This window comes from Schistocerca cancellata, chromosome 2, assembly GCF_023864275.1.
Source record: "Schistocerca cancellata isolate TAMUIC-IGC-003103 chromosome 2, iqSchCanc2.1, whole genome shotgun sequence".
Taxonomy (NCBI): Eukaryota; Metazoa; Arthropoda; class Insecta; order Orthoptera; family Acrididae; genus Schistocerca; species Schistocerca cancellata.
This window is the reverse complement of record NC_064627.1, coordinates 799,375,023-799,399,699: the sequence shown is the minus strand read 5'-3', so window position 1 is coordinate 799,399,699 and position 24,677 is coordinate 799,375,023. Positions and strand designations below refer to the sequence as shown.

The 24,677-nt window shown below is 40.4% G+C and overlaps 1 protein-coding gene across 1 annotated transcript in view; it reads right to left on the bottom strand.

Annotated features, from left to right (window-relative positions):
• LOC126162654 (zinc finger-containing ubiquitin peptidase 1-like) overlaps positions 1-24,677 on the bottom strand; it is a 271,194-nt gene that overhangs the window by 175,213 nt on the left and 71,304 nt on the right. Inside the window, exon 6 of the mRNA XM_049919292.1 lies at positions 15,288-15,411. Within this exon, the coding sequence (XP_049775249.1) occupies positions 15,288-15,411 (124 nt within the window). The remainder of the gene's footprint in view (positions 1-15,287; positions 15,412-24,677) is intronic.

The window sequence follows — 24,677 nt, the reverse complement described above, 5'->3', positions numbered from 1 at the left end:
TATTAGGCAGACAGGATTTAAATGAGATAGCAGCAAACGCGAAAGAATACATGGCAAAATGTTTATATTCGCATTATTCTTATGGTGAAGAGAATACTGCATGTGATTCACATTTCATCAGGTTCCTATTAGCAACCATCTCTTCTCACAGGTAGGAAAAAATTCAGAATGTAGAGTTGGCCATATTGACAAACATCCCAAACAGTCTTGCATGTCGGATTTTCGTAGTACACTGAAATTCTGCTACATTCGAAGATGAACAATACAGAATTTGTATTTACTTCATTGGATAATGTATGAAAATGCATTGGTCGAAACTCGGGGCGGAGAAAAAAAGCTCGTCTTCCACCTTCTTTTTTTTTTTTTTTTTAATTTATTTACTGACGCGGAGGTTTTGGCGCCAGTATTTATATTTGTGCCTACAAAGCATGCCTGTGTAGCGCTCCATATATTCGACGGCAGAAGTTAGTTGTGGCGGCACCTACCAACATTTTTCAGAACTTCCACTTGCTTTGCACTCGATTCTAAGCCGCAGGCGGCTTTTTGGATTACAAAAACCGGAAAAAAAGTGCGGCTTAGATTCGAGTAAATACAGTAGTCACCAAACGCAATGAGGCACTACTCACAGCATTGGACAAGATTTCAAAGACCTTCATCGTAAAATTCTGCCGCCTGAGACTTCAGCCAGTGAGTCACGCCCACCTGGAGTTCCTCGTTGTCATCAAAGCTTTTGAATGACAATTTCAAACAACAAAGTCCATGAAACTTGTGGAAAAGAAATCAAAAGCTTTGTTATTGTGAAGCGACGGTTTTCACGAATCATTTCATCAACTTTAGCAACAAGTAGGTTGGGTTATTTGGGGAAGGAGACCAGACAGCGAGGTCATCAGTCTCATCGGATTAGGGAAGGATGGGGAAGGAAGGCGGCCGTGCCCTTTCAGAGGAACCATCCCGGCTTTAGCAACAAGATCGTCAGTCACTATGCTTGGACGTCCTCTCTTCTCTTCATCATGAACGTTGGTTCGGCCATTTTTAAACCGAATGCACCATTTCCGGACAGAAAATCCACTCATTACATTGTTTCTGTACATTTCGCACTGTGCACAATAAATTTCTATAGATTTTAGGTTTTTTGCCAACAAAAACCTTATCACAGACCGCACCTCACAACTGGCGGGATTTTTGATTGCAGCACACATTTCAAATTCAAATATTGAAAAAACCAGATGTGCAGAGATGCTCCCACTGTATGGATGGATGGCGACTGAGCTGCCGAGCACGCACATGCCAAAATATACGTGAGTGGCGCACACATAGTGGCGTCAGTCGGAAACATTCCCTACTTTCTGAATAGCCCTCGTAACATTCTTTTGCGTGACCCAGAAATACTGTGCATCTGTTTTAATGTCACTTTTTGTGCTGAAGAGTTGTCTGGTAAATGGTCTTTTTTGAGTTTAAATATCGACAATATAAGAAAAAGGACAGATCACTACTCACCATAAACATGACACATTGAGTTGAAGATGAATGCAACGAAAAGACTGTTGCCCATTTATCTTTTGGCAAAAGCCTTCCTCAGAAAAGCAAGCACATGCATTCATTCACACAAGCAAGCACACCTCACGCACACAGGACTGCAGTTCCTGGCAGCTCGGGCCTGAATGTAACTGTCACATTGAACAAAAGCAGCAATCTGGAGGGGGCAAGGAAGGGGAAGGAATAGCAGGGTATGAGTCAGGGGAGAGAAGAGCACTATATGGGGGAGCATGAAGGGACTAGATGGAGCCATGTCAATACTGTCACCACGCACAACCGTGGGAGGCTGTGCTGCTGGAAGGAGGGGAGAGGGAAAGGGGAGCAGAAAAGGAGAGTAGCAGGGAAGGAGAAATATGTGCAGATGCATTGAGTGAGGGCAGCACACAGTGATGGTGAGGGGACGTGAATAGGTACGAGTTGCTAAGACAGAGGGGGCGGAAACAGTTGGGTGAAGGATGTGGGGGCTGCAGGTTGCCTTAGGTTGCAGCCAGGATAATTTTGGGAGCAGGGAAAGTATTGAAACAACAACTATCATTTGCACAGTTCAGAAAAGCTGGTGGTGCAGGGGAGGATATAGATGGCCCAAGTTGTGAAGCAGCTACTGCAATGAAGTAAGTTACGTTCAGCTGCATGTTGTGCAACAGGGTGGTCTACTTTGCTCTTGGAAACAGTTTGGCAGTGGCTGTTAATCCTGGTGGACAGCTGGTTGGCAGTCACACAAACAGAAAAAGCTGTGCAATTATTGCAGCAGAGCTGGTATATGGCATGGTCGCTTTCAAAAGTCGTCCCACCTCTGATGCAGTAGGATACGCCTGTAACAGGACGTGCTGGGTGGGTGGATTGGGTAGGTCTTACACCTGGTCTTCCATAGGGATACGGTCCCTGTAGCAAGAGGTTGGAAATGGGAGTGTCATAGGAATCAGCTAGGATGTTGTGGAGGTTGTGTGGGCAACAGAACACCACTTTAGGATGGGTGAGAAAGATCTAGAGTACAATGTCCCTCAATTCAGTCATGATGAAAGGTAATCAAAGCCCTGATCAAGGATATGTTCAGTTGTTCCAGACCTTTCTAGCCTCCCAAAATGCCAAACCCTTAGTCTGGTTTAGGTTCACTGACGATACTTTCACAATATGGAGTCAGGGCCACGACATCCTATCCTCATTCCTTCACATCCTCAATCCTTCTGTCCCATCCATTTCACTTGATCCTCCTCAAACCAGCATGCCACCTTCCTGGATGCTGACCTCCTCCTCTCTGATGGCTGCATCCATACCTCTGTCCACACTGAACCCATCAATCACCAAAAGTACCTGCAATTTAAAAGTCCACATCCCTAGCATAACAAAAAATACCTTCCATACAGTCTGGCTACCTGGGAACGGTGTATCTGCATTCACAAGAACACCCTTGTCCAGTATGCTGAAGGTCTCACCACGGCTTCTACAGACAGGCACTATCCCCCTGATCTAATTCACAAACAGATGTCTTGTGTCATTTCCTCACATACCCCCAACCCTCTCGCCACCCTAAGAAGCAGCTGCAAAGGATGCCCCCCCCCCCCCCCCCCCCCCGTCATCCAATTCCATCATGGACTGGAACAACTGAACCACATCTTCTGTCAGGGCTTCGATTAGCTATCATCATGCCCTGAAATGAGAAACGTCCTACCCAAGATCCTTCCCCCCCACCCTAAAGTGGTGTTCCGTTGCCCACACCACCTCGACAACAACCTAGTCCCTCCCTAGGCCACTCCCAATCCTAACCTCTTTCCACAAGTACCATATGCCTTTGGAAGAGACAGTTGAGTGACCTGCCCAATCCACCCACCTAGCACTTTGATTTCAGTCCTGTCACTGGCTTATTCTATCGCATCAGAGTCTAGGCCACCTGGGAAACCAGCCATATTATATACAGGGTGTATACGTGGACAAGGAAAAAAAATTCCTGGATTTCGCCCGGATTTCCCGGTTAAAAATACACTTTCTCCCGGGTGGAAACATAGTTTTTCCCTGTTAATTGACAGTATATTTTCTCTTGGAACTGAATAACTTCTCAATCCCTTGAATGGTTATGGTTTTATAAATGGGCGTAGAATTTCCCAGCGCTTTAAACACCTTTTAGAAAGATGTTTGGTGTGCAGTAACATGCACGCTGCATATTTTCGTATTACGAAACTATAAATTAGAATTCCACGAAACACCGCATGTTACTTTCCGAAACATTGAAATCAAGATTGCGATGCGTATTTGTAAGCCAGTCATAGCTCATGTCACTTGATCTCGCCAGCCGATGACAGCGGATATTCAGAGCTTCGGACACGTGGTGCAGTCAGCCAGTAGCAACATCACTTGTTTCAAATATACTGACCGCCTCAACGGAAAAGATTAATAAAAGAAAATTTCTCCAGCAAACCGATAAAATCAGCTTCATTGTTCTGCATGGCAATTAATGCTTGACTGTCAGAAAGGTGGAAATAAAATAAAATCTGAAACTAATAACGTATTTTAGACTTCCGTAATTATGTGAGTGTATTTTAATTCACATGATAGATCCCGGCCAAAGAAATCAATTCTGTTTTCATTTGATGTCAGTGCAGTAGACAAAGAGGATACAGCAAAATCACTAAATGTAAACACGGGTCACATGGAGGCTACCCGCTTCCCTATTACAACTCAGACTGCTCTGAGCATCAGACCCGTATCTACGATATTTCCGAACCGGGGCAATAGTAGATAGTGGCGTCCCTCGAGCGTTTGAGATAGGATGTCAAAAATTTTTAAAAAATCGAATTTTCAAAAATACTTTCATTTTATAGCGTACATCTTTCTGAAGACTCTGATACATAAAACATACGTGTCCGAGGAATTGTAAGACACGTTATCTGATCTTAAGTGTTCAAAAAATGGTTCAAATGGCTCTGAGCACGATGGGACTTAACATCTGAGGTCATCAGTCCCCTAGAACTTAGAACTACTTAAACCTAACTAACCTAAGGACATCACACACATCCATGCCCGAGGCAGGATTCAAACCTGCGACCGTAGCGGTTGCGCGGTTCCAGACTGTAGTGCCTAGAACCGCTCGGCCACCCCGGCCGGCATTTTAAGTGTGCCAAAGTGCAGCGCCACAACACCTCTTCACACTGCATTCTTCTATCACACGTCACTGTATTTCGGTCTGTGGAATTGAAATGTGTATATTTTGTACAGGATGCCATCAAACTATATTCAGGACGGTGGAAATTAAAATGTCTTATGGTGCCTCTCCTGCTTCCAGTCGGCTGGTTTGACATGCTGCCCTTGTTTATTTAAAAAAACTCTTCGGAAAATTTGCACTCTTTATTCCCTATTAGCTAACAACTTGCAGCTTTGCGTGACATAAAATTAAGTATAGGATACATAAAACCAGTGAAGAGAAGAGACAAGCAAGACAATACACATTTCTTCAATCCTTAGCTCCTAGAATTATTTTCTCTCTAATCTTGCTACAGATTTACATGGCATGCTTTCCTTTCTGCGAAAGGATCTGTTACCTCATCAAAGTTCGTCAAACGTTTTGCTACATGAAAAATCGAAATGTTGTCTAATACTGAAAAAGCAGTAATTACAAACAGGCCCAAGACTGGTGTGGTTTCTCGACCTGATTGCCAATATTTTGTCACTGTCTGCGAGATAAAACAAAATAGGCTTTTATAATACTGCAGCAATTGTAACACACGCCACATAAACGAGACTGTTTTGGCAGAAATGGTCATTTTTATAACACGGCAGATTAAAATTCACGAAGTACCAATATCAAATGTCTATTAGGCCTACTACAAGCAAAAAGCTTTACGTTAGGAAATAGTTTTACACTTCATTCATACGCTCCAGTTTCTCAAGCATGCGATCGAAAAGTAGTAGTGCGAAATTTTTATAGAAATTTGGAATCGTCTTATTCTGCCATAATTTGTGTGATGTCCCCGCTTCTTCTCCTTCCTCGCTCTAACAAACAATATTGTCATCACTAATTCTGTATCTATTCCTGCCAATGTCAAAGCTTATTCGCCGGTTAACTTCACTAACTCTGCCAGAATCACTAGTTTGGTTATCCCGCGATTATTCTCCGGTTAGCCATTGTTACGTGTTCGTACAATGCGTTTTCCACACTACTTCCAGAAAGAATAGACCTTAAAGTGGCTGCTAGCCAGAGACTGTACAACTGGCCCTTGCTAATATAGCGATCTGGCCAAAAATTTTCTGTCTAAATTTCATTTTCTTGGATACACAGAGAAGATAATACGTAATCTTTCTTACCTGCTATTACTGTAAGTCGTTTATTCGCACTCTGGAAGTCTGATGCTGGTAATCGTAACAATGCTCATCATTTGCAAACCCTATCAACCACATAATCAGACAGTGGTTGGCTTTCTTTCGTTCGGCTATACTCTGCTCAGCTCGTATAGCCCCTTTTGTCTGCAGGAAAGTTTATTTCTAGATGTGACGAGGATTCCACTGACAGAGACATCATGTACACTATGCACACATTCAAAAATCGACTTATGATTCATTCAGAAATCAGAATGTGTTCAGCAATGTTCAAAAACCGACAGGAATGCGCATGTGCCACTCGTAGCTGCTAAAAAAAATCTAATGTTAACAGTGTGACGTCATGCTCATCGGAGGCAATTTGTTGTTACAAAGCATTGCATAGTCTTCCTAAAGCCTTAGACACATTTTGCTGTTAGCAGACGGTTGTATGAGCACTGTGTTTTGTTGCTGTATATGGTGCATTTCCTTTGCAATTTAAGTTTTATTTTAATTTTTTCTCTCGTTCATGTTTTATGGCTGCAGTATTATTCTGCAGTACCAGGATACAGTAATATCCTTTGTTAGAGTATTGGTTCTTACCAGTCAAAATTTCAGAAATTTACTTGAGAACAAAAATAATGAAAAATTCCCGGAATTACAAAAAAAAATTCCCGGGTTTTTCCCGGTTTTCTCCCGGATGAAAAAATTCCCGGGTTTTTCGCGAATCTCCCGGTTGTCCCGGGCCGTAGACATCCTGTATATACCAGCTCCACTGCAATCTCTGCACAGTATTCTATATTGGTATGGCCACCAACCAGCTGTCCACCAGGATGAACAGCCACCGTCGAACTGTGGCAAAGAGCAAAGTAGAGCACCGTGTGGTAAAACATGCAGCTGAACATATCATGCTTGACTGCAATGGCTGCTTCACAACCCAACCATCTGTATCCTTGGCCCCCTGTATCCCTGGCCATCTGTATCCTTTCCTCCACCACCAGCTTTTTTTAAAACTTGCAGCTAGGAGTTTACCTTACAATGCTTTCTCGGCTCCTGAAATTATCCCAGCCTCAAACTAAGGTAACCTACAGTCCCCACACCCTCAACCGAACTGTTTCTGCTCCGTCTGCCCTATCACCTCTTCCCTATTCACGTCCCCTCACCCTCACTGTGTGCCATCCTCTGCTTGTGCACCTGCCTGTCTTTCCCTTTCCCTTCTTCTGTCCTTTTCTGCTCCCCCTCCCCCCCATCTCTCCCAACCCCACTGCCTTCTTGTCATGTTTCCATCTAGACCCTGCATGCTCTACCAGACAGCACTTTTCTCTCCCCTCCAACCATACCCTTCTACCCCTTCCTCTTCCCAGCCCCCTACAGATTGCTGCTTTCCTTAATGTGACAGTTGCATACGGGTCCAGGCTGAGGGAGATGGTGGTCCTGTGTGAGTGTGTGTGTGTGTGTGTGTGTGTGTGTGTGTGTGTGTGTTTCCTTTTCTGAAGAAGGCTTTGACCAACAGCTAAATGTGCAACAGTCTTTTCATTGTGCCTGCCTGCAACTCAATGTGTCATTCCTTTATGGTGCATTCGTTTAGTTAAGCATGCTCTACCATGATTCTTTTATCATTTGCTCAAATCTCTCAAGTGCTTTGTTTCATTCAGGATTTTCTTTTCATTTACCTTATTCATACCCGTAACAAATTTTGCTGTTTGAGTAAGAACCTTTGTTAAATAGTTGCCCCTTGTGAGACCTGCATTTCTCCTGGTGTATACAATGTTCAAATAACATATGGAAATGCAGCACAAAGACACTGCCAACAACTGCCAATATTTCGACTGGAGCACACACTGTCATTTTCAAGGCATAACTGCAGCAATGGAATTTAAAACCTCAGTTTTTAGAGAAATTTCAGATAGATAACACTTGCACATACTGTACACACTAGCACCATCACAAACCAAAGATCAGTGATGTCAGAAGTTATCAACAGCAAAATTAATAATCAATGAGTGATGTAGCATCAACTCTGGCCATTTCATCTAAGTCTGCCCCCTTCATCTGAGTCTGTATAGTTCTCATTTTCTAGTATGCAGAACTTTTTTATTGATTAATCTGATACAGCTCCCTGTTCTTAAATAAATTCTCGCAATCTACATTTCCTAGTTAGTTATGTGTTCCATTGATCAATAGCACGGAAAAACCGTTATGATGTGGAATGTGTCAAATGCACAAGAAATGCGCACTTTTTTTTTTACATTATAGTGCTAAGTGCTATATCTGAATATTTCTATAACCTATCCCATTCCCTTAAATGACACAAAATGCATATATTATCTCTTCAGATTTATTTACTCATATTCAAGAATTCATCTATGTTATAGAAGGAGTTGTCAAGGAGGTATGATTTCAATTTTTTGGAACTATTACTGCTGTCTGTCATACATTCTATTTCATCTGGTAATTTATCAAGAAGTTTTATAGCAGCATATTTTACCCTTTTCTGTGCCAAAGATAGGTTAAGTAAAGGATAGTGTAGGTCTTTCTTTTTTATAGTACTGTAATCATGAATGTCACTGTTGATTTTAAACTGGTCCATGTTGTTGAGAAAAAAATTCATCACTGAGTAAATGTACTGTGAAGCAGTTGTAAGAATTCCTAACCTTATAAACAGATGCCTACAAGATGTGCAACTATGAACCCCACACATTACTCAAACTACTTTCTTTTGAGCAGTGAATACCTTTCGCCTAAGTGCTGAGTTGCCCGAGAATATTATTCCGTATGACATCAGAGAGTAGAAGTATGCAAAGTATGTTAGCTTACTAATTTCTACATCCTCAAAATTGGCAATTATTCTGATTGCAAAAGTTGCTGAACCTAGTCACTTTGTTGTTGTTGTGGTCTTCAGTCCTGAGACTGGTTTGATGCAGCTCTCCATGCTACCCTATCCTGTGTAAGCTTCTTCATCTCCCAGTACCCACTGCAGCCTACATCCTTCTGAATCTGCTTAGTGTATTCATCTCTTGGTCTACCTCTACGATTTTTACCCTCCACACTGCCCTCCAATGCTAAGTTTGTGATCCCTTGATGCCTTCTTCTTGTCAAGTTGTGCCACAAACTCCTCTTCTCCCCAGTTCTATTCAATACCTCATCATTAGTTATGTGATCTACCCATCTAATCTTCAGCATTCATCTGTAGCACCACATTTCAAAAGCTTCTATTCTCTTCTTGTCCACACAATTTATCGTCCATGCTTCACTTCCATACATGGCTACACTCCATACAAATACTTTCAGAAACGACTTCCTGACACTTAAATCTATACTCGATGTTAACAAATTTCTCTTCTTCAAAAACGCTTTCATTGCCGTTGCCAGTCTACATTTCATATCCTCTCTACTTTGACCATCATCAGTTATTTTGCTCCCCAAATAGGAATATTCCTTTACTACTTTAAGTGTCTCATTTACTAATCTAATTCTCTCAGCATCGCCCGACTTAATTCGACTACATTCCATTATCCTCGTTTTGCTTTTGTTGATGTTCATCTTATACCCTCCTTTCAAGACACTGTCCATTACATTCAACTGCTCTTCCAAGTCCTTTGCTTTCTCTGACAGTCTCTTTAGGAGATCCAAAATATGACTTTTCCAATTGAGATTCTCATCTATATGTACACCCAAAAACGTAGTATGCCTTACCCTGGCTACTGACTTCTTCTGATGTGTTATGTTTATTGAAGGAATTATACTTTTTGCAGCAGAAAATTGGATGTACTGTGTTTTTTCAAAGTTCAGAGCAAGCCCATTCACAGAAAACCAATTAATAACTTTTCCAAAGATCTTATTTGTACCATTTTCTATTGGACTTTCTTTTACTGGATTAATAATTATGCTTGTATCATTAGCAAACAGTGTCAGTTCCGCATCTTGTTTCACATAAGAAGGGAGGTCATTCACATATATCAAGAAAAGGAGGGGACCCATGATCGAACCTTGTGGGACACCTAATGTAATTTCACCCCAGTTAGATGAAGTGGCAAACTCCTTTGAATCACTTGAAGCACATAAAGAGACTTTTTGCTTCCTGTTCTGTAGATATGACTTAAACCACTCACATACTGTTCCATTTATACCACAGAATTGTAATTTCTCTAACATAATGTCATGGTTCACACTATCAAATGATTTGGATAAGTCACAGAATATTCCTACTGGTGACATTTTACTATTTAAAGACTATCATGTGGACAGTGAAATTGAATATTGCTGTCACAGTGGAACAGCATTTCAGAAAACCGAGCTGTGATTTACTAAGTATCAAATTACTGTTGAGATGTCTAACCACTCTTGAGTACATTACTTTCTCAAAGATTTTTGAAAATGCTGTAAGCAAGGATACTAGCCAGTAATTATTGGCATCTGTGGTTTACCCCTTTTTGTAGAGAGGCCTGACAATGGCATATTTTAACCTGTCTGGAAAAATACCCTGAGTCAGAGATGCATTACATATGTGACTCAAAACATCAGCTATAATTGCTCCACATTGTTTTAATAACATCTACTCCAATAGAACATTTATTTTTCAAAGATTTAATAATTTTCCTCATTTCACAGGAGGTTGTTAGATGAAACTTAATCTGACTAAAATTTTTCAAAACTGCCTCTTCCATGTACTGCCTGGCTTTTTCTTTTGAACTATTCTCACCAATTTTTTCTCCTACATTTAAGAAGTGATTGTTAAATACATTGGCTACCTGTGTACTGTTGGTTAAGATGGTCTCATTCTCTTTAACAGTAATACTACCTACCCCAGTCGTTACTTTTCCTGTCTCCCTTCTAACAACATTCCATATTGATTTTATTTTATTTCTGGAGATGTTAATTTCTTCTCTAACATACATATTTCTTGATTTCCTTACAACTTTTCTCAGTAACAATAATTTTTATAGCGTAAAACTACTTCTGGATCTTTACTAGTTCTTGCTGTCTCATACAGTTTTCTTTTTCTTTCTGAAGACACTTTAATACCTGTAGTAATCCAAGGTTTCTTTGAAAAGTGTGTGGTGTTACATGTAGTAATTTTCTATGGAAAACAATGTTCAAAAAATGATACAAATTTATCAAGAAATATGCTGCATTTATCATTAGCCTTTGGCTCAGTATATACATCTTCCCAGTTTACATTTCCTAAACTTTCTCTGAAGTGATCTACAGATACCGGGTTGAGCACCCTCACACTTTTACTTAATGGTTTCTGAAGTGTACGCCCTGTTAGGTTTTGTAAGTTAATCAGTTGTGCATCATGGTCAGATAATCCATTTGCCACAGGGAAAGCATGTGTTTGTTCTACATTCTCTTGCTGTACAAATACATTATCTATTAGAGTACTACTGACCTGAGCTATATGTGTAGGAAATTGATCACTGATTCTAAGTTATATGTTGTTAACAACACTTCTAGTTCACTTTTCCTATCAGAATTGCTTAGAAAGTTAACACTGAAATCACCACAGATTAATAACTTCTTTTTGTCTGACAGACAGCATAATAGGGAGTCAAACTTTTTATGAATAGCTCCCAATCTCCTAGTGGAGACCTGTACACTGTTGCTAATATCAACACAACATTACCTAGCTGAAGTTCACATGCACCAACCTCAAAGTGCTGATAAACACAAAATTTGCTTACTTCAACAGTTCTGTATTTATACCCTTGTTTTATGAAAATGGCAACTCCTCCTTTATCCATACTAGATCTACACATGTAAGATGCTAAATTATACCCATTTATACTGACATTTTCCATCCCCACAGTTACATGGTGCTCAGACAGACAAAGTATATCAATCTCATTCTCATTTTTGAGATCATCTAAACACATTATCAGCTCATCTACTTTATTTTTTATTCCCCTGGTATTTTGGTGAAATAAGTTGATTCCGCCCTTAGCTTTATCCCTATTTGCTGTGCATGAAGTTTCTTTCCTTCTATTTTCCTTGGTTGTTGTCTGTCTGGAATTTGGCTTTAACCCAAAAAACCTGTCTGCCTGGTCCCCCCCCCCCCCTTACAGTATCTGCTAATAGAAAAGCTAACTTATTTTTCCCCTTCCTATTAAGGTGAAGGCCACATGTAGTGTAACCCCACCTACCAATAGCATCAACTGGAACACCACTCATGTGAGATTTTCACGGTGTCTGGGACATCTCGTTCAGCTCAGTGTTAACACGCCTTACAGCAGTGTTTACCCAGGCTGATCATGGTGCTGAAAGACCTCCACAAAACTCACATTCGTGTGCCCAGTTTCTGCTCCTATTTTATCCAGGTCACTCCTAATACTGTATCTTGGATTCATAGCCAGGCTGTTTCCTGCTCCCCCAACTATAATTACCTGATCTTCCTTCTCAAAGTCCTTGCATAGCTGACCTAAGTTTTCTGTCACCGGGCTAAGGCTAGCACTTGGTTTCACAAAACTTGTGAAACTTTTTTTCCTATTCTGGTTTGATCCCAGCCTGTCTTTCTTTTCTTTAAGCTAGTATTCTGCTATCTGCTTCAACTACATCTGAATGAGGTCCTTTCTCCACTACTTCAGATAGCAAGCCAAACTGATTTGCTAACTGAATTTCGGGAGTTTTACCAAATGTTTCCCTTTTTCACCCTCTGCTTGCTACCTTTTCCCAGCACCCAGAGTCCTTTTCCTCCCTTAGCTTACATAATTCCAAATTCGCAATTTCTAATTCAGCCTTAAGGGCACAAATCTTTGCCTCCTGTTCCACGATTCTTCTGGCCTTTCTACATAACCTACACTGCCATGGGAGAGCCTCATTATCTACCCTCGTTTCCTCTCCGCTGCACTCGCCCCAATGAAACTACAACCTACAGTCTATACAGAACACCCCTTCTTTCAAATTTATACGGCAACCACCACACTTGTCACACCTGGTTTGATAGTAAAATGTAACACAAAAGCAGAAAATAACTTCAACAACACAATAGTTTCGTAACCTATACTAACACGTAATTAAACACTAATGTAAACAAACTTATAAACTTGCTTCAGAAACTTTTAATTAACCACACAAATTCTGGATGAGAGACACGAATTAATTTAACTTTGAAGTCTAGTCAAAAACAAACACCTACACTCGTACGAAATTTACGCCGAAGCATGTAAAGAAACTCGCGACTGCCAGCCTTTATGAAATACTTCCTTTTTGATGTGATTACACTTAGAAAAGCAAAACCTTCAATAGATTAGATAAGAAGTAAATGCACTAGTCTAAAATGTAATATTAACTAAATTAGCTCTTATTTCAATATTAATCGCTTAACTTAGTGAGAGCTTCGTATACACATGTCCGCCTGGCTGCAGGTCTGCATCTAAGCTATTTCCTGATAAACTCCTCCTCTCTCTGTATTTCTTTCTACTTGTGCTTCCTACTAGGCTACTATTACTTAAAACTCTAAAATGGTTCAGGGCACTCTCATTATGTGCAGTTTCTTTATTGTTTGATGAAACAGGGCATGCCAGAAGACGTTACACACTTATTTAAATTTAATTTTTCTATTTGATTATGGTATTGGAAAGAGCCTTTGAAGATGTCTTCAATGGCATAATGTGTGGCTCCTTTAGGAGTAAAGGACAACAGCAGAAGTACTGAGTCATCAACAGGCACACACAAAACAGAAAACTTACAATAAATACTTTGTCAAGATAGAGTGTGTGTGTGTTTATTTGTTTGTTGGCAAGGGGGGGGGGGGGGGGGGGAGGTGAGGGGCACATGCAGAACGAGAGGGCATATGTATTTGTACTCTAGCTCAACATGTGACAAATTCACAAAGCTTTCTCTTTTGTGAGTGCCTGTCCATAACTCAATGCTTCTACAATTCAGTGAGTTGCCTACTTTACTCCTGAAGTATTTACATTCTGCCAGAACTTTCCTTACTATATTTATAACGTGTGGAAATTGAGCAAATAGTAACAAGCTAACAGCATTGCAAACGACTGTTCTGCCATCAGGAAAGAGGTTCCCAAATACCTGTCTTACCGTATCAAATGCGAGCCACCACCTAACTCAGGTATGGTAGTATGTTATTATGGCTTTCATATCAAATGTTCAAAAATTGACCTTGGAATCAATACACACTATAAAACAATTCTGGACAGATAAACTGCATGCTGACTTACCTGGACTTATCACAGCACAGACTTGTTTATGACATTTCATGTCTTCAGGAAATATCAGTGTTTCCTTGTAGACCTTTTGTTTTAATTTATGCCACTGATAAGAAACCAGAGGTGTTTAGCCTTCTGAGTGTGCAACACATCTTGTGTTTCCTGAACACCTGCACACACAATCTGCTCCAAATATCTTGTTAAAAAGGTTTACAAGTATCTGTGAAGAAAGGGCAAGACATCAATCAGGTTGGTAACACATGGAGTGCCTTGTGCAAGATGTCTGCCAATAACTAGGGGAGCAGACCTGTTAAGAACTGTAGATAGTAATGGCTGTTTAGTGTCCCATCAATAATACAGCACCAGCGATGTTATTCTTGAAAAGCGTGAACCACACATTGGCAAGATCAAGATAGTTACTGATTCATTTCTCTCAGCCAACATGAATCTTCAACTGAATAGCAGTGTATATCATAAAGATTCATTTGCCCTGGGCTTGTGAACTATGTTTCATCCATAAACAATATATTTCACAGAAATGACATATCACTTGGCAGTTCTAATAGAAACCATTTGGAGAACTGCAATGGATTCTGATGGACTCTGTGATGAGGTTCTTGATGGAGCAAAATGTGGAAAGAATGCAATGCATCAGACTGTAGTATTTACACATCATTCCTCTGGATGCTCCTATTCGCACTTCCAAGCTGCCTTGTAGTGATACGCAGATTGCGTGTTACTGCCGCTAAAGTGTTAACTGTGTTTCTCTCGTCAGCTGCTATTCTTTTTCAGTACTGTACTTTCTTCTTCATACTTCCAGTTCCTTGATTTTTGAATGATCTTTGCAAAGACATGTCAGCAGAGTTTGGTACAGTTACAAGAAATTTTACTACACAACAGCAACTCTGCTCTAATAATAACAAAGTATAGACTGATGTTTCCAAGTGCACCGGAAAAACAACAAACTTTACATGTAGTATGTGTTTGCTTATATTTGGTGCAGAATGTAGATGTTTGTGAGAACAATTCTCCCGATGGCAGGTCAGTGGTTTTTAGCATTTTTATCTGGGTACTAACTGATCATCAAGTTCCATACATGTTATGTCTTTGAAGTATCTTTCCAATGCCACATAAAAAATGCATATTTACCTCTAAGTCAGTCTCGTAATTCAGCAGCTATGAACATATACAATGGTTTTGTTTTCCTTTTATCTAAAAAATAAGTAATGTATCCCACATGACAAGAATAGTTTAAGAGCTAACAAGAAAATAGGAAGTGATATAGTAATGGCTTACCTGTAGCCACAGCCCCAGCCTTTATCACCATACGTGGAGGCATAATGGTCAACAGTGGTACACATGTATGTTCTGATTACATTTGCCGAAGAAGAACTGACACCACGTATCTTAGGAACAAGACCTAAAACACAGACCAGAAGACAAATGAGTAAACATAAATGAGATGAAATGTTTTCCTTCCTTATTTTTTTGTACATACAACGGTAACCATGCCATCTCCAATGCTGAACTGCATTCCAATTGTTTTCATACTTCTGTCGTTGTAAGTAATAACCTGTTCCATATTTCCTGTTTATATTTTCTGTGCGCCACTTCTGCCATACAGTTCATGTTATTACTTAGACAACAATGAGCATGAGGCCATTATAAGATAAGTACTGGTAACTCTTGTAATATGCTATAGTTATGTTCTGCAGAATTGCCACACATACAGTTGTTGTTGTTGTTGTTGTTGTGGTCTTCAGTCCTGAGACTGGTTTGATGCAGCTCTCCATGCTACCCTATCCTGTGCAAGTTTCTTCATCTCCCAGTACTTACTGCAACCTACATCCTTCTGAAACTGCTTAGTATATTCATCTCTTGGTCTACCTCTACAATTTTTACCCCCCACACTGCCCTCCAATGCTAAATTTGTGATCCCTTGATGCCTCAGAACATGTCCTACCAACCGGTCCCTTCTTCTTGTCAAGTTGTGCCACAAACTCCTCTTCTCCCCAGTTCTATTCAATACCTCATCATTAGTTACGTGATCTACCCATCTAATCTTCAGCATTCTTCTGTAGCACCACATTTCAAAAGCTTCTATTCTCTTCTTGTCCACACAATTTATCGTCCATGTTACACTTCCATACATGGCTACACTCCATACAAATACTTTCAGAAACGACTTCCTGACACTTAAATCTATACTCGATGTTAACAAATTTCTCTTCTTCAGAAATGCTTTCCTTGCCATTGCCAGTCTACATTTTATATCCTCTCTACTCCGAACATCATCAGTTATTTTGCTCCCCAAATAGCAAAACTCCTAATCTAATACCCTCAGCATCACCCAATTTAATTCGACTACATTCCATTACCCTCGTTTTGCTTTTGTTGATGTTCATCTTATATCCTCCTTTCAAGACACTGTCAATTCCGTTCAACTGCTCTTCCAAGTCCTTTGCTTTCTCTGACAGAATTACAATATCATCGGCGAACCCTAAACTTTTTATTTCTTCTCCACGGATTTTAATACCTACTCCGAATTTTTCTTTTGTTTCCTTTACTGCTTGCTCAATATACAGCTTGCCCAACCACTGCTTCCCTTTCCCTTTCATGTCCCTCAACTGCCATCTGGTTTCTGTACAAATTGTAAATAGCCTTTCGCTCCCTGTACTTTACCCCTGCCACTTTCAGAATCTGAAAGAGAGTATTCCAGTCAACATTGTCAAAAGCTTTCTCCAAGTCTACAAATGCTAGAAACATAGGTTTGCCTTCTCTTAATCTAGCTTCTAAGATAAGTCATAGGGTCAGTATTGCCTCACGTGTTCCCATATTTCTACGGAATCCAAACTGATCTTCCCCGAGGTCAACTTCTACCAGTTTTTCCATTCGTCTGTAAAGAATTCGCGTTAGTATTTTGCAGCCGCGACTTATTAAACTGATAGTTCGATAATTTTCACATCTGTCAACACCTGCTTTCTTTGGGATTGGAATTATTATATTCTTCTTGAAGTCTGAGGGAATTTCGCCTGTCTCATACATCTTGCTCACCAGACGGTAGAGTTTTGTCAGGACTGGCTCTCCCAAGGATGTCAGTAGTTCTAATGGAATGTTGTCTACTCCCGGGGCCTTGTTTCGACTTGGGTCTTTCAGTGCTCTATCAAACTCTTCACGCAGTATCATATCTCCCATTTCATCTTCATCTACATCCTCTTCCCTTTCTATAACATTGCTCTCAAGTACATCGCCCTAGTATGGTCCCTCTATATACTCCTTGCACCTTTCTGCTTTCCCTTCTTTGCTTAGAACTGGGCTTCCATCTCAGCCCTTGATATTGATACAAGTGGTTCTCTTTTCTCCAAAGGTCTCTTTAATTTTCCTGTAGGCAGTATCTATCTTACCCCTAGTGAGATAAGCCTCTATATCCTTACATTTGTCCTCTAGCCGTGCCTGCTTAGCCATTTTGCACTTCCTGTCAATCTCATTTTTGAGACGTTTGTATTCCTTTTTGCCTGCTTCATTTACTGCATTTTTATACAGGGTGATTCAAAAAGAATACCACAACTTTAGGAATTTAAAACTCTGCAACGACAAAAGGCAGAGCTAAGCACTATCTGTCGGCGAATTAAGGGAGCTATAAAGTTTCATTTAGTTGTACATTTGTTCGCTTGAGGCGCTGTTGACTAGGCGTCAGCGTCAGTTGATGCTAAGATGGCAACCGCTCAACAGAAAGCTTTTTGTGTTATTGAGTACGGCAGAAGCGAATCGACAGCAGTTGTTCAGCGTGCATTTCGAACAAAGTATGGTGTTAAACCTCCTGATAGGTGGTATATTAAACGTTGGTATAAACAGTTTACAGAGAATGGGTGTTTGTGCAAAGGGAAAAGTTCTGGACGGCCGAGAACGAGTAATGAAAATGTAGCACGCATCCAGCAAGCATTTGTTTGCAGCCCAGGAAAATCGACTCGCAGAGCTAGCAGAGAGCTGCAAATTCCACAATCAACTGTATGGAGAGTCCTACGAAAAAGGTTAGTTATGAAACCTGAACGTCAACTACCCGAGGCGATGGATCGGCCGCCAGGCAGCCTGTGACAGAGCACTTCATCACTGGCCTCCAAGAAGCTCTGATCTTACCCCCCTGCGATTTCTTCTTATGGGGGTATGTTAAGGATGTGGTGTTTCGGCCACCTCTCCCAGCCACCATTGATGATTTGAAATGAGAAATAACTGCAGCTATCCAAACTGTTACGCTTGATATGCTACAGAGAGTGTGGAACGAGTTGAACTATCGGGTTGATATTGCTCGAGTGTCTGGAGGGGGCCATATTGAACATCTCTGAACTTGTTTTTGAGTGAAAAAAAAAACCTTTTTAAATACTCTTTGTAATGATGTATAACAGAAGGTTATATTATGTTTCTTTCATTAAATACACATTTTTAAAGTTGTGGTATTCTTTTTGAATCACCCTGTATTTTCTCCTTTCATCAATTAAATTCAATATTTCTTCTGTCACCCAAGGATTTCTACTAGCCCTCGTCTTTTTACCTACTTGATTCTCTGCTGCCTTCACTACTTCATCCCTCAAAGCTACCCATTCTTCTTCTACTGTATTTCTTTCCCCCATTCTTGTCAATTGTTCCCTTATGCTGTCCCTGAAACTCTGTACAACCTCTGGTTTAGTCAGTTTATCCAGGTCCCATCTCCTTAAATTCCCACCTTTTTGCACTTTCTTCAGTTTTAATCTACAGTAAATAACCAATAGATTGTGGTAGGAGTCCACATCTGCCCCTGGAAATGTCTTACATTTTAAAACTTGGTTCCTAAATCTCTGCCTTACCATTATATAATCTATCTGAAACCTGTCAGTATCTCCAACTTCTTCAATGTATACAACCTTCTTTTATGATTCTTGAACCAAGTGCTAGCTATGATTAAGTTGTGCTCTGTGCAAAATTCTACCAGGCAGCTTTCTCTTTCATTTCTTCCCCCCAATCCATATTCACCTACTACGTTTCCTTCTCTTCCTTTTCCTACTATCGAATTCCAGTCACCCATGACTATTAAATTTTCGTCTCCCTTCACTATCTGAATAATTTCTTTTATCTCATCATACATTGCTTCAATTTCTTCATCATCTGCAGAGCTAGTTGGCATATAGACTTGTACTACTGTTGAAGGTGTGGGCTTTGTGTCTATCTTGGCCACAATAATGCGTTCACTATGTTGTTTGTAGTAGCTTACCCGCACTCCTATTTTTTTATTCATTATTAAACCTATTCCTACATTACCCCTATTTGATTTTGTATTTACAACCCTGTATTCACCTGACCAAAAGTCTTGTTACTCCTGCCACCGAACTTCACTAATTCCCACTATATCTAACTTTAACCTATCCATTTCCCTTTTTAAATTTTCTAACCTACCTGCCCGATTAAGGGATCTGACATTCCACGCTCCTATCCGTGGAACGCCAGTTTTCTTTCTCCTGATAATGACGTCCTCTTGAGTAGTCCCTGCCCGGAGATCTGAATGGGGGACTATTTTACCTCCGGAATATTTTACCCAAGAGGACGCCATCTTCATTTATCCATACAGTAAAGCTGCATGCCCTCGGGAAAAATTATGGCCATAGTTTCCCCTTGCTTTCAACCATTCGCAGTACCAGCACAGCACGACCGTTTTGGTTAGTGTTACAAGGCCAGATCAGTCAATCATCCACACTGTTGCCCCTGCAACAACTGAAAAGGCTGCTGCCCCTCTTCAGGGACCATACGTTTGTCTGACCTCTCAACAGATACCCCCTCTGTTGTGGTTGCACCTACGGTACGGCTATCTGTATTGCTGAGGCACGCAAGCCTCCCCACCAACAGCAAGGTCTCTGGTTCATGCGGTGGGGGGACACATACAGTATTCATGTATATCAAGAGTCATTTTGCATGTAAAATATGGGGTTTGGTATTCTCAATTACTCAGAGATTAGAGTTTCTTAGTATTTTTAACCAAAAATAGCAATTACTGTTTCTGTGAAATCCATTTTAAACAAAATTTACACGCTTGAAACTTTTAACTCCAAAACACATATTTTAGTGTATTCTTCATCTCCAGTGAACTCCCAGCCTGATCTTTCCACAACCCTTAAGTGCCCTAGGATTTTGAGAAAAAAGAAGGGTGCATCAGGCCTTGGCAGTCTTAACTCCACATATTGTTTTTTCTTCAACTGAAATGCATGTGCAGCTAGGTATTAGTTTCCAAATAAGCTCATTTCGTCAAATCTGAAAACCTGCTTTGCAATATAGCCCTTCTCTGTCACAATTTCTTTACAAACAAATCTATGGCACAAACGTTGCATGTGCGGCCAGATGTTAGTTTCCAAAATAAACTTGTTCATCAAAGTTGAAAACCTTGTTTGCAGTACAGCCCTTCTGTCACAATTTCTTTACAGACAAATCTGTAGCACAAACATAGGCACCCTCTTATGCCAACCTGTTTATGGGCCATCTGGAGGAAATCTTTTTATACTGCCAAAATTCCCAACCACTAGTCTGGTTCAGGTTCATCGATATTATCTTCATGATCTTGGCTCAGGGCCAAGACATCCTATACACATTTCTTCACAATCTCAAAATCTTTTCTCCCATCTGCTTCATCTGGCCCTCCTTTAACTGACACGCTACCTTCCTGGAAATTGACCTCCATTTCGCTGATTGCTCCATTCACACCTCTGTCCACATTAAACTCACTAACCACCAATAGTACATGCATTTTCATAGCTGCCATTCCATCCCCACCAAAAAAATCCCTCCCACACAGCCTAGCTACCTGCTGACTGCATATATGCAGTGACGAGAATCCCCTTGCCCAGGCCTTACAAAGGCCTTCACAGAAAAGTAATAGCCCCTTCCTCTCCCAATGGAAACCACTTCTACACACAGATTTCCTGTGCCATATCCTCACGCACTCCTAATCCTCTCACCTCCCCCAAGAATCAGCTACAAAGGAGCATCCCCCTCGTCACTCAACATCGCACTGGACTGGAACAACTGAAACATATCCTTCATCAGGGCTTTGATTATCTCTCATACAGCTCTGAATTGTGGGACACCTTATCCAAGATCATTCCTGCCCTTGCTAAAGTTGTGTTCCATCAGCCACCCAACCTACACAATATCCTAGTTCACCCCTATGCCATGTCCTCTCCCAACCCATTGCCACAGGGATATGATCGCAGTGGCAGACCAAGGTGCAAGATCTGCCCAATCCACCCATCCAGCATCTCCTACTCCAGTCCTGTCACATACTTATCCTACACCATCAGAGGCTGGACCACCTGTGAAAGCAGCCATGTCATTTACAAACTAATTATGGGCTGGTTACCGAAATGAGATACTATACTCCCATTCTGTGTTTTATGGTTACTCAGTACAAATTCTTGAGAAGCTACCGGATCTAAATTTGAATGTGGATGCTTCTTTTGATAATTGTTGTTACAACTTTTCTTATTCTACTGGTGTATTATTGCTGTGTTTGCCTCATGTTTTTTAAAATAATTTCCACTACTTTTATAGTTCGAACTTTCATTTTGGTGTAAAGTTTCGTTGCGGTCCTTATTTATTGCATCAAGTGTGTCAACAAGAGACAGCAACTGTTCTATCGTTTTCCAACCACTACACAAGATGTCTTTTCTCGTATAGATTAGCAATCGTCTAATTAAAATACGTCCTAACCCTTCTTTTTCCACTGGCTTATCTAAATACTTTGCTCATGTTAAATGCCAGTCAAAATATTTCCTCATAGTATCCCAAGTATTATTATAATATTTTGGGTCCCACAGATCTGATATTAACTTTTCTTGAGCAATGGCAGACCAGTACTTCTCTTTAAATTTCTTTTGAAAGTCTCCCCCAAGAAGAAAAATTCTCAATATTTACTGTTCCCCATTCTGAGGCTTCCCCTAGAAGGTACCCCACAGCAAATTTGATCTTCTTGGAATCTTCCCAATTTTTTGGTAAAGCTTGGTTAAATGTTTTTAAGAAATAGGTCGAATGTACATCCTCATGTGACCTTAAAATTAGGGAATTGTCTAGATAACCCTGAATTAGCTCCCCATTACAAATCAGTCACCACTTCACTAGTCAATACATTAGGTGAAGTTACCCTTTTCTCCACTTTATCTTGGATAAGCTTAATTTCTCTCCACAGGTCATCCATACCCTTTCTGGTATCACTAAGCTTGGAAGAAGGAATAGGCGATACGTTTCCGGATGTTATTCTCTCCGTAACCTTTCGATCTATAATTTCTCCAAATTGTTCCTCCAAACTAATTACATTTATAACATCAGAGTTAGCTATTTTCTCTTTGAAATTTCTTTCTACATTATCTACCCTTGTATTGACACCTGTAATTTGTGACTGAATGACTGACATTAATTCATTCTGCTTATCTACTCTCTCTTTCAAAGCATTCAACCCCTGCCTTACATCATTATATTTAATATTGTAAACGTTTTCAAAAGATCCTAACTTTTCAATAAGTTTGCATTCTACATTGTTATGTTTGTTCTCAATGTTAAGTTCTAACCTTTTCGATAAATCTTGAAAAGTGTTACTCTGTTTCTGACTAAGGTCAGTAATTATATGATTTATATGAGTTGTCAAAGAATTTGTCAACTCGCTCTTTAAATCTGCTTTTAAATTCTCTACTTTATTACTTATAGTGTCAAACTCAGTATTCAAAGCACCCATGCCTTCGCATAGGTTACTAAATTCTTTGCTTTGAGAGTCAACTTTGCCGTTTAACAAACCTAAATTTGTCATTTGAATATTTAGTGTTTCAATCTGAGCATTTAAAGCTTCACTCTGGGTATTTAATTGAGAACTTAATGAGTTTAACTTAAGACTCTGAGCTTTGATTAAATTAATGAACTCAGCCCAGTCAGGCACTTCTTTGCTAATTTCCATGGCCATAGCTGGGTCTTGAGCTTCCCCAACCACTTTGTACTAAAGTAATCAAGTTTTGTTTCACGCTCACCCGTGGTAGAATTCGCGTTGTGTAGGTGAGCGGATGTGGAGACCGACAGCACCGGTGAACAGCAGCTTGTGCCGGCGGCGTTAGATGTATGTTGGTTTCCGCGTCTGCGTCCCCGCAATGTGTGTGAGAGCTGTATACTCCCCGCACTGGATCTTCTTGGTTGAAGCGTTCTATGCGTATTTCTTCTTAGACAAATACATCGAAATATTCTTTACTATTTTTATCGTTGTGAGTTTTTCATTTCTTCACATTCTTTCCCTTCAAATTTTGCTCCATTGGATACTTGAACATATTCCAATTTCTCGGAGTAATTCCCTTGTCTTATTATTTTTGGTTGCTATGGCAACGCATAACAGCTTCTTCTCTCATTTTTGATTTAAATTCCTGTTTTCTTGGTCCTTTCACACAAGTTGTTGTGTTGTAATGACTTGTGAGTGTGGATCTGGGTTATATCGGTTTATTCCCCCAAACCACCTTCCACTTCTTTACGAGTTGACTTACTTGGAACTTGCAGCCACTCTTCTTTACTGGCTAGCCGGCTGCTGGGAACCCTCTTGACTTCTTCTCCATAGAATAACACCAGGTACAGGAATATTTAGACTCTTTCTACTTATGAAACAAGTAGACATACAAACTTTACTTTTCATCAATTAATGATGTATTTAACCTCTGTACACAATAAAGCTCTCACTTTCCATATAAATATGTAACTTCCCGTAAGTCTCTCATACAGCCGAACGTCAGAAACAAACTGGGTTACAGTTAAAAGAAAGTTGGGTTGGGTTGGGGTTGTTTGGGGGAGGAGACCAGACAGCGAGGTCATCGGTCTCATCGGATGAGGGAAGGACGGGGATGGAAGTTGGCCATGCCCTTTCAAAGGAACCATCCCAGCATTTGCCTGGAGCGATTTAGGGAAATCATGGAAAACCTAAATCAGGATGGCCGGACCCGTGATTGAACCGTTGCCCTCCCGAGTGCGAGTCCAGTGTGCTAGCAACTGCGCCACCTCGCTCGGTGAAAGAAATTTGGCTTAGATACCATAACTTCTCTTAACATGAATCAGAAATAAGTTTTGCCTAAAGCAAGCTTACGTCAGGAGTTTCCAAAAGTTATTTCTCAACAGCCCTTGTTTTAATAACAATAGTCAGTGACACAATAAGCACAGAGCTGCATATAAGCTCCATGGTTTTTCCTTACACACTCACTAAAACATCTATGGATTGTCTGACAGGTACTTGTCAGTACCATTCGTCCACCGCATCTACTTTCTTCTCACGACTGATTTTAAACCTGCACACACAAAAATGTGACTCGCAGTAAGAAGGATTCTACCATCCCATAGTCATATCCAGAATATCGTGTGTTCAAAACAGTAGAAGGCTGAGTGGTTCCAGAATTTACACAGAAATTCTCGAATAACTACATTGGTTGCATTATTGACACAAATGAACAAACACAAGTGAGTGCAAATATGCTGCTTTCTCACTACACAAGGAATATAGTTCAATGTACGTGAATAGATAAAAAATCAACTCATCAAGCTATGTCAGGAGAACACGCATTTAAAATCACTGAAATTTGACAGTTTTCAGAGCCAGTGGCTACTTCTTCAGTATTCAAACGGTATTCACATAACAGCTGGTACATGATGTTT